The sequence below is a fragment of the Corvus brachyrhynchos genome, unplaced genomic scaffold, assembly GCF_000691975.1.
Source record: "Corvus brachyrhynchos isolate BGI_N302 unplaced genomic scaffold, ASM69197v1 scaffold14, whole genome shotgun sequence".
Classification (NCBI taxonomy): domain Eukaryota; kingdom Metazoa; phylum Chordata; class Aves; order Passeriformes; family Corvidae; genus Corvus; species Corvus brachyrhynchos.
Window position 1 is genome coordinate 6,559,718 of NW_008239110.1, and position 11,489 is coordinate 6,571,206.

General features: G+C 38.6%; 1 protein-coding gene across 1 annotated transcript in view; it reads right to left on the reverse strand.

Moving 5' to 3' along the window:
- Window positions 1-11,483, reverse strand: part of PDSS2 (prenyl (decaprenyl) diphosphate synthase, subunit 2) — a 117,375-nt gene extending 105,892 nt beyond the window's left edge. Inside the window, exon 1 of the mRNA XM_017739664.1 lies at window positions 11,293-11,483. Coding sequence (XP_017595153.1) covers window positions 11,293-11,390 — 98 coding nt within the window. The 5' untranslated portion in view covers window positions 11,391-11,483. The remainder of the gene's footprint in view (window positions 1-11,292) is intronic.
- Between the last annotated feature and the right edge of the window lie 6 nt (window positions 11,484-11,489).

An 11,489-nucleotide genomic window follows, 5' to 3' on the forward strand; every position in this document is an offset into this window, starting at 1 on the left:
TTACTATAGCCAGCGAAAATCAGGACAAAGGCTTAAATGGCAGATTTCCTAAGGCAAACCGGTGTGTACATGTTCCCAAACTGCTCAGTAAATAAGACTTGTTTACACAGAGCTCCATCACATGAGAACATGAAAACAGCTTTCAATATTTAATACCTACATGCACACAAGGTAATCTAAAGCAGTGGTACCACCCAAGGACAATATATTAATCCAGACTTGGTATTTCTAGGAAGTAAGTCACCTAGCAATTACAACAGAAGAAGGAAAGAGAAGGAAACAATTATAGTCATGAAGACACCTCAACTCCTAGTTCCAATGCATGTTTACATCTTAGCAGCTACCTGAAAAAGTTTTTTTTCTAAATTAACTATTAGGAAGATGGTATATATGAAAGAACACTGGGGACTGAGGATGAGACGTGTTAAATTAGAAATCAAAGCCCTCAAATGAAAACATATTCAAAGGAGCTAACTACAAGCACTAATCTCATAAAGCAGAACATCTGTGCAAGCAGAGCAAGACAGCCCATCCCATTTCTGGGTCCAGCTTTGAATGTGACACAGAAGTATGTTGCCAAGCACTTGCATTCACAGAGTTATGGACATACACTGTGATTGTGAGCTGCTTCCTTACAAAAGATCTCCACAGTCTCAGCTCTCCAGTAGAGAATAAGCCTGACTCAGCCTCAGGGAGCAGCTCCTCCGGGCTTGGATCACCATGCACATGCAAGGAAGAGGAGGGATGAGGGATGCACATACTCCCATTGTGAATCTCACTGTAGCTCTGGGAAGCATCAGAACAGCCTCCTGCAGGATGGCATCCACCAACAATGCTATGCTTGCATTAATTAAAAAAAAACCCCAACCTCTTGAAGGTTCATTCATAATTTTCAGCTACTAGAATTTTATCGTTCCCTGACAAGCTCTGGAAAAAGACTCAGAGATTCAAGGGAACTCTTAAAGTCTTAAAAGAAGAAAAGCAATCAAGGAGGTCAATATTCAGTTGGTGCTTTATTTGAAAATAAATTCAAACCAGGAAAAATTAACTTCAGCTCTCTCAAACTGTAACAGGAATGAGATGACAAAAAAAAAGTATAACCTCACACATCCCCTCAACCAAACACTGTGTATTAGGACATAAACTCCAGCCCTGTTCCCCCACAAAAATCCACAGGCAGAATGAGATCCCAAGTGATTCACAAACAAACAAATAAGGCCATGTTTCTGTTGCTATAACATAACACACAGTACTTTTTTTTCCTCTGATGTAATTTTTATAACATTATTTTGGAATCTGACTATTTTAAAACTTGGTTGCTATGACACGTTATAGTCACTACACAGATTCATTTCCTACTTTCCAACTGGCAAGACTACTTGTTTCAGTTTTATGAAGTTATATTATGGACAAAAGACACATAAAATATACTGTAAATTCTAATAGTAGAAACTCCTTTAATGCCTTCCATTCCTTGAATAAATGTGAATTGGAAGGAGGGCTTCCACCCACAATTACCCTAAAGGTCTCCATACTACCAGCTTTCTCAAGTTTTCTGAGCCTTATTTCTGAAAATGGTCTTTTCACATTATTACTCCTACTGAGAGATGACATCCAATTTCTTGCAGAGTCTGTCAATGACTCCCAAACTTACAAATCATCAGACAGCAACAAGTTCTTCCAGTGGACAATAAAACATGGAATACAAATCCTCCCTGGTATTTCTGGTTTTAACAACTGGGGATGAAGAACAGATGATGAATTGACCTCTGGGCCCATTAATACTTCAGCTTCATTTCCATGAGGCAACACAGGTTTGGGGAAGACTTGTTTTTCCTGTAGATTAATTTTTAATTACTGAAATATAGTCATACCAGACAGATCACATTCAGAAGTCAACTTCTAAAAGAAAACCAAATATGAACTTCATAATGTAGCATCAACATCACCAAAATCCTTTTAAAATATGCACACAATATATTTTAGTCTTCACAAACCACATTAAATAGAAAGCATTTGGGAATCAAGAGACTGGAAGGTTACTGGGGTAAAAGCTTTAACCCTGTATAAGAAGCATAAAGTAAGATGCACTGATATATCACAGGAACCTTTAGTTCCTAGCCGATGAAAATATATGAACTTCCATAATAGAAAAACACAGTAACTCTTGTCATATTCACTCTCAAAGTTCAACACTAATTTAACAGGAAAACAATGGATCTTTAGGAAAAAAAATACCCACTAACAAACGTATGCTAGCACAGCCATTTTTCAAATGCGCAAAAGAGGCAATTTTTCCACTTGTGGCTTTGCTTGTGTATTTGGCCAAAAATTTTCATTTAGCTCTTAACAAGTTGAACTTTCCGTTAAGTCTGATTAAAAGCAGTCTTACCAAATCAGCTAGTCATGGTGCTTCTGCTACCAGCTAATCATTCAGATGATGACCAACCACAAAGAGTGTTGGCATGGGCTATTCACCCTCAAATTGCCTTAACCAGGACTATGCACTTACAGGATGGCTCTACACAAGCACAGCCTGCTACAAACCCAGTTCTACTTTATGACCGAAATACAGAATCTTCCTTTCCATTTTTTTTAAGGTGCAATAGATAAGCTATTTCAAGAAGCAATGACAACATATAGATGTATCGACCCTTTGATTATGATTGTTTCATGGAGTGTTCTGAACAGGCAGTTAATGAAAAAGATAGCTGTCATATCATGAACTTTGCACCATGAGTGGGAAGATCTAGAAAAGAAATAATGGAAGCTGTTAAGGAGAATGATTTTTTTTTTTTTTTAAGAGTTCAGATTCTATAAAATTAATTAATTGTGCATATTTAGTGGCAGCTATCAAGTCAATCAACTCACGCTTATAGGATCATTTAACCAACAAATAATCAAAAATAATTTCCACTTGATCTTGAAGACAGCTCCTTCTAAAGGCAGTACTTTTTGAAACAAACTGGGGAATGAAGGCTAAAGTGTTTGCTTGTTCATATTTCTAACTAGAAAAATGAACCTGAATCAGTGGTGCCAAGCTGTATGAGTTCCTTCCCTAGCTGGGAAAAAGGTGGGGAACAAAACAAATTAGATGTAACAAAGTAGAAACTTTCATTTTATTAAGAAACAGAGGATTATCTTCAGGACTTCCTTAGTTTTTCCCCAAAATGGAAGAGCTGCCATAGAATAGAACCAACCAGTGCTATTTTGAAGAAATGAATTGGGGGAATGAGAAAGGAAATGGGAACAACCACCACTTGTAATTTACATGGAAAAGAAATGAGAAAGATGAATGCAAAAGCTGGAGCTCCTGATGTTTCTTTAGGAATAGCTGAGGATTGAAGATGACTGTGGCTTACCTGAAGAACCACCAGCAGGCTGAAAAGGTCCTAGAGTTTCTCAGTTAAATAAAGTATTGAGGCAAATTTCTAAGCTTTATCTATCATTATAAGTAAAATCTACGTAGTTCACAGCATGTGTTTGATAAAAGCTCACATATATAATGAGTCTCAGCAGTTTTCCTATATGATCAGTTTTTCTTTCCTTAAATGAAATTCTTTCATACAGCAACAGAGAAGAAAAAAAAAAAAAATTCAAGCTAAAGTGATTGTCAATGTCAGACAATTGGCAGGGACAATTCAAGGACAGCAAAGTAGCTGCTACAGATTTTAAACTTATTTTTTGTATTAGATCTGATTTTTAAATTCACAGTGTTCCTTTATAGTCTGTCAGGTTTGTCTCTAGCAGGAGTTCCTTTAGGGCAAGCACTGCAAACAGTCTGCCTACCCTGAGGGAAACGAAGACACTCAGATGTGGGGTAAAGGAAAGATATTAATAATTTAAGACAGTGGTCTGCCACCCCTAGGACAAAGCAATAGTGTAAGTATGGAAACATCTAACTCCCGAGCTTACATTTGTCCTCCCTGAACTTGTATTTTCCTTGATAGATTTACAAAGTGCTGCAGAGGATACAGTGTTACCCATGGTTTCTGGAGGAGCTCTGAAAATGCTCAAGGTTAATGATACCTTCTGCCACTGCCAGGACCTCCAAAGCAAGGAGAGAATCAACTCAGAGACAGCATCAACAGAACAGGCAGCACAGCAGGGAAGAACACTATTTGTAAGCTACAAAATACAGACCTCAAAAAGAGAAAAAGACCTGGGTAAAGTACTTTTTCCCTTATTCCTGTAAGGTAAAGGGGTTAACTTAACATTGCCAAATAGAAGATTCACTGAGTGAAAACCACTTCCAGTAACCCAAATATTAATTTTGATTACTCTTTGACATTGGTTCTCATTTTCATTTTATAGAAAGGCATATTTGGAAACTCTCTTCAGTGTTACAGAAGGAATTATTTTGAAACTATTTCCACTTATTCAGTACTCTTTTCCTGTGTTGAGAAAACATTGACCTAACAGTCATTCACTAGTACATTAAACTTGGTATTCAATATTCACATGCATTATAAATCAATTGTACTTGAAGGCAGGAAAGAACAGATGTGAACTTTAAAAATTACCTTCATTTTAGGCTACTGCATGCCCAAAGTAAAGCAAAGTTTTCTCTAGGTGTGGCACACTACATCCTTTCAAGGCTAACTGGCACTTGGATCTGGGCATTATATGTTCAGTTTCTTTGTCCCATGCTTGAGAACCCAAGCTTAAGAACTCCCACAGTCTTCCATTTAATCAGACAATTTCAAGTTGTACTTGAAATTCTGCTGAAACCTTCAGACTCCCTATACAAATACCAGAAATTATCAATACCATGACAGCATATTAGTTTTCACTGTAAATAATTCCATTAGAAAATCCCAAACAGAATCACCACCTACCAAGTACACTCTGTTTACAAAGACCATCCTACATGCTAAAATAATACATTCTTCATAAGCACAGAAACCTGGATTCAACATAGATATTTAAATGAGAATCACTGCAAAAAACCAACTATTCAAGTGCAAGAGAATTTAATTTGCAGTCTAGCTTTTGCACATTCATACTGCAGATTTTCTACTCAATCCTACTTTGCTTATGGTGGCAAAATATTCAGCAAAATTAAGTGTTGTAATGTACAATTAAACATCCTTCACATACATTTTGCCACACAAATACCATGAATGAATGATAAGAACTCAGCACCACTACAGCTGAAAACCCATCCTGACAATGGCTACCTTGACTTCCTGAGCTACGATTTACTAATACAATGGGGGTGTGTGTGTGTGGATAGATAGATAGATAGACAGACAGAAAACTGGCTAATATGTTTTACCTTCCAGAATGAGATTATCACTGCCAAACCCAACAAAGTGTAATGTCTAAAAGAACTAAAAAAAGAAAGTTAAGATCCCTTAAACATGAACTGTGAACCTGAAGCCCGTATACAAGTATTGATGCAACTCATCTACTGACAGCTCTTCAAAAGAGCAGCAATAACTGATGGATATGAGAATTTAAGTATATGAGCGTAATATTTATTGTTGGTGGAGAAAACTAATAAAAAACATACACTAATGAAAGTTATTCAGAATGAAAAATGAAACACAACATTTGGAAGAGAGAACCAACAGCACATATCTATTCATCCCATTCTACCTGATCATGGCAGAAAGGAAGACTCTGACCTACAAAAATGGATTCTCTCTTCCTCCTAACTGTACAAGACAGTATTAAGTGGTAGCTGACTGAGAACCATACTGAAGGCCACAGGAACAAGGAATAATATGGAAGTAATCAGAAGGAAATTTCAGTCCATAAAAAGTCCATTAAACATGCAATGGTTTAATTTCTTTCTAGTCTTTTTACCTTCCAAAGTTAACTTTACCACAATAGCTCTTTGTGAGTTCTTTCAGCCAAAATACATAATAAACTGGTTTTGGTGTCTAAGAAAGATTTACTTGATGGTGAGTATGGTAACAGAAAACCCTAGGGAGTACCAACATTTCTAAATTATGTAACATGATTAAGGTTTTTCAAGTCTATCACAACTGACTGGGAGATATTCACAAAACCTAACTTAGCTAGGAAGGGCCAGCATTCCTGAAAGACAAACATTTCTTGATGGGGTGAGGCAAACCAAGAATTTAACTCTGGTCATTCAATCAACAGGAGCTCTCCTGAAAACACCTCTGTTTCCATCAGCTATACACAATGCTTTGGGAAATAGTCTTCCTGGACAAAGCCAGACTTCCTATAACCACCAGTATATTTTGCAAATAGTATCAAACATATCAAGCAGGTAAAATATTTCTGCATTTCTAACATCACTGCTTACACTTTCTGCAGAAGTGCTCTGGATGCCAGCTGTGGCAGCCAGTGCTTCCAGGAGGGAAAACAGATTTCTGCAGTGAACACAGGAAATGCCACTGCTGCCATATCATAGCTAACTTCACAGGCATTCTGACCACAATCATAAAAATCACATCTCTCTACTGCAAAAATATTTTTTTACAAAGCATTATAGCAAGCTGAAAATAGAATGAAATTTAGTGAAAGCAAATGTGTTTTAACTTCTAATCTGGCAATTGCAGGAGAAGGACTTTATGACCCCATGCCCATTACAGATTAAGCAGCTTGGTAAAACTTAAAAGACTGTAGTAGAAGCTCAAAGATGGCCAGACCTTCTGCTTATCACTTTGAGTGTCCAGCTGCCTGCTGTTTTCAGAGAAAGGTACCTCATTAGCCACTGTCAAGTAAATAGACACTATCATTTTTCTGGCTCAGAAAATAAAAATTAATTACATTTGAAACAAGTTGCTAAAAAGCTATTCGTAGTCACTCACACCACCTTCAATTATAAAAAAAGGACAATTTTAAGGTCACCATTCTGTTAAGACAAAATATAAATTGGCAATAACAATTCCATCAACAACAGGCTGGACCAAATGCCTAGGTCTACGCTGAAATCAGACACCTGCATAGGAAGGTAGATGCATGCCACACCTGGAGTTACAAGATGCGTTACCAAAGTAAGCTATCTCAAGCTGATAAAGAAACAGAACTAAATATCAGGAAGCCAGTGTTATCGGACATTTTCAACAAAAAGCGTATCATCTTGAAGGTGCTCTGGATCACATTTTTGGGCTTTAAAATGTCTAGAGATCTACACCAAGTGGGCTGCAACAGAACAAAACCTGGTCTAGCCAGTCTTTTTATTTCTGTAATAATCCAGGAAAACTGTAACCATGCCTACTTAAGCATTTATCACCAACAAACAATTCTGACAGAACTAAAATATAATCATTCCTCCCGCAGGCTAATGAGAGAATGGCTGGAGCTAAATGGTACCTCATAATAATTTTACATGTATGAAGTGTTCCATTTCATTTAGTGATATTATAAAAGTGATGCATTGGCCATAACGTTTACTGTTTACAATCTGCAGCAAGCTATACCCTTCTCAAGGGAGATTAAGTAATCAAGAAAATGTTATTCACACTATGTATTTGAGAAAAATAGATCACTGTGCCAATTACAGACTCTTTCCTATACAAAGAGGGATGTCTGCTAGCCTAGAAAGAAGGGAACGAGAAAAGATAGATTTGTTTGTCTCTCAAGTGAAAATCATGCACTGAAAAAAGTTTTGCTTTAGTCCAGCAAAGCCTGAAGAGAGAAAAACCAAGAAATACTAGTTTTGAGTAGCTGCTGAAGACACTTCATTATAGCAAATCTTAAAGCTCTGAAAAACCATACAGTGACTCACAGGGCTACAAACAGAAAGATCCAGAAGTAGTCAGATTGCAATTTTGTTTCCAGAGTATCCATTAGAGGCAAATTTTAATTTTAATGATAGCATTTCTTTAAAGCATTCTTTGTTAATATTGCTTATACACCATTTTCCACTGAAAGATCACAGTGATCAATACAGGCTGCAATGAATGAAGTGTAACATCTCCAGAAAACAGATGCTACATTATTCACTTCATAGATAAGTAAATGCATGTATGAAAAATTAAGTGACTTGCTCTAGTCAGAGAGCCAAAAGCACAGCTGTGAATCTAATCCAGATACCCCAGTTTCCAATGATCCATTAACCGCTAGACATTAGCCTTTCTAAAACGAAACGTAACCTTTTCCTCACATTTTGCCCTCCTTCTAGTAAGTCTGGCAAAGCTAGTACAGGGGCTGTTCACTTCACATGGCTGACTTTTAAAAAACCAAAACCTTAGAAATAAAACAAAAATTAACAAAATATAAACTCGACTTTACCGCATGGATTACAGAACTCCCAAATCCATCACTGCAGGGTTCAGTTACCCGTCTCTGCCCTCCCAAGAGGAGGGTCAGCAATGGCTCTCAGATTTAAAGCTGCTGGCCAGGCACAAGCTTGGTAGGAGGTATCAGGGTCACACATCATCCCAGAAGAACACCTGCTGCAGTCCTGATTCACAGCAGGCACTTACACCCAGGAGCTGCCAGTGCTGCATCCAAACAAGAGGAAGAAATGGATGGGATCATCAGAGAAACATATACTGGCCCAACAGCTGTTTCTCCACATGTCCTGTCTCGCACAGATACCTTTCAGCTGCCTTCTTCAAGGCTCTCAGCACAGGCATTGCATTGCAACAGCCTAGTGAGCCAAAGCTTGGCAAAATGTTAAAAACACTCATCAACACTACAGTTACACTGAAGGCTTTCAGTGTGGTGGCAATTATGTCCTATGCTGTCTCAGCTCAGAACCTATGCCATGCAGATGAGCACTGGTAGAGAGCCCTCTGCTTTAAGAAACCCCTAATGGTCTCAGGAAGACTCCAAAAGCTGGCAAAGCCTTTAGGCAAGAAGGAAGGGTAGACACAAAACCACTGATGACAAAATGCCACCAGTCAAAGAAGCTTAAAGAAAATTGTTTAGAACTGACAGCTAGCAATCAATTTGATTGTCACCACTTATAATCTCAAAAATACATGAGTAGAAACTTGAGAAGCAGCACATGCAACTAATCAATTTTACAGCACATATTTTTCAGTTGTTTCCAAATACAAAAATCTCCTTAAATGTTGGAGTATTTCTCATATATATATAGCATTTACTCACTCAGAGTCTCAAAGATTAGAGCTGCAGATCAATCACTTAAGTATTTAAAAAAAAATCATCAAATAAAATATTTTAGATACCTATGCTTTACAACATTTGTCTGAACACACAACAGGAAACCTTTGTTACTTTTTAAGAATGAGTAATGAGACAGATTTTAAAATATTTTAAAAATTCCTAGTATTGAAAAATCATGACCTGTTTCCTAAATTGCTATGATAAATCAGGGCACAGATCTCAGACCCAAAACTAAAATCACTCACATTTATATTGAAACATACAACACTTAAATTTCAGAAATAAATTATCAAGATTATTGAGAAAGAACAAGGTCAAATTTCACCTTATTGCAAAATTACACCATAAAACAAGGTGAGTGAGGTACAATTTGTGCATTACTATGGGCATACTAAAACTTGTCAGCAGGATATTAACTCTTTTTGTAATACAAAGGTCAAGGCCGTTGGAAATCCATCTGCAACAAAGCCCTTGGAAAAACCAGTGAAACCAAATAAGAAGATCCAAAGCAAGGGCACAGGGTTTCAGTTTAACGTGAGTAAATACTTTTTATTTCCAGCACAACACATCAGGTTAGTAGTGTACTCTGAAACATACACGAATTTTAAAAATCCATGTATTGCTGAGCCTGGGCATGACTATATTCCTAGTGGTGTTCCACAAGCCACAGGCTTACAGAATTAAGCCTGAAGCAGCCCAGTCAAAATAATAAAAAACCCCAACAAATCCTTACATCACAGCTCCACCACAAAATTTCCAACCATGCCCCAAAATACTGCATTGAAATTTCATTCACAAACAAACCAGCAACTACCACACATGGAACAGGCACTCTAAAGTTCCACTTTAGCACTGCAGGTCTCTGTGACACTTCCATGCCTGCAGTGCAAATTTAAAAGCCCAAATACATTGTGCTTCACTCCTCCTATTCTCTTCATTCCATCAACTGACATGACAAAGACAGAACGGCATTTTCTTCTCATCCCTCCTCTTTATCATAATATCACAACCTTCACTTATAAAAAGTTCAACAAAATCCCCTCCACCACCATTTTCTAAAGTCAGGTACTTTCCATTGTGATTAACAATTTCATTTGTTTCTTCCAGAAAAGTCTACTCAAGGTCAATGTCTAAATCCCGGCTTCCTGAAAATCATGTTTCTTTAAAAAAAGTTGTTTGTCCCCTGTACTCATTTTGTTCACTCAAGACAACCAGATTTAGAGACAGAGAGCTTGAAAAACAAATCTTGTTTTTATATCATTACAACACAAACGTGGATTTGCCAAGGACCACTAGAGAACTACAATTTCCGTTCCTTAAAAGTAAAGCAGAACATCTGCTTTAAACAAATGCTCATTTTTGTCTTAACGCCTGTTAAAAAATACTGTGTATACTAAACTTGGATTCTATTAATGTTACTATAGCTGCAGTTACAGCAAACACAGTTCTATCAAACAAAACCCACCAAAAACCCCCAAAACCAAACAAAAAACACAACCAAAACACTCAAATCCACAACCAAAAGTCCTTGGAAAATTGCACTTTTTTTCCCCCTTCATTTTGGTAAGCGTCTGGAGTTTTATTGTATAAAAAAACCCACTGCCAATCAGTTGTTTTACAGTCAAAGAAAACCATGTTCAACAACCCCAATTTCTGCTTGTTGGCAGGAATACAAGAGTTCCATTAGTTTGCCTTAAAAATGAGAGTGGATAAACAGCGTAGCAACCCTAAAATTCTCAACAATACACAAAAACTCGCAGCTCCCAGCTGGATACTCCAAAACACTTGGTAACAAAATACATGGTTCAGAGCAGTGTCATTTAGAGCTTTTAAGCTGAGTAGTCTCCCTGCTTTTTTCCTTGTTTTCTTTGCAATATAGTTCTTAATATTAAAAGAACACATAACTGTTAGCAAGGCAGCCGAACTTTTCAAGGGATTTTTTATTCCCGCACCGGGAAGCGCCGCACGTGGCGTCACAACGAAGCAACTTCCGAATGACAGCGGAGAAGCGCAGGGAAAACCTGTTGCGGCAAGGAAACGAGGATCCCGGAGCGGAGGCGAAACCTCCCGCCCCCGGGGCAGCCTTTCCCTGGGGACACCCCACTCCCGACGCGGCCGCGCGGCGACGCCGAGCACGGACAAAGCCCAAAACTTCCCAGGAGCTCTGCCAAGGTTCCCGAGGGCTGCCGGCGGCCCCAGCTCCGCCGTGCCCCGCCAGCTCCCACCGGCACTAACCGGGAGGTGACAAGCAGCGGGTGCTTGGTGCCCACCAGCTTGCGGACCTGCATGGCGATGTTGCTGAGCTCGTCGCTCAGCAGGCACCGCAGGCTCATGAAGGACGTCGGATAGCCCACGATCTTCTCGGCCTCCGACACCACCTGGCTCCCGGGCGGGCCGCCCGAGGACAGGCACCGGAGCCCGCCGGGGCCGCG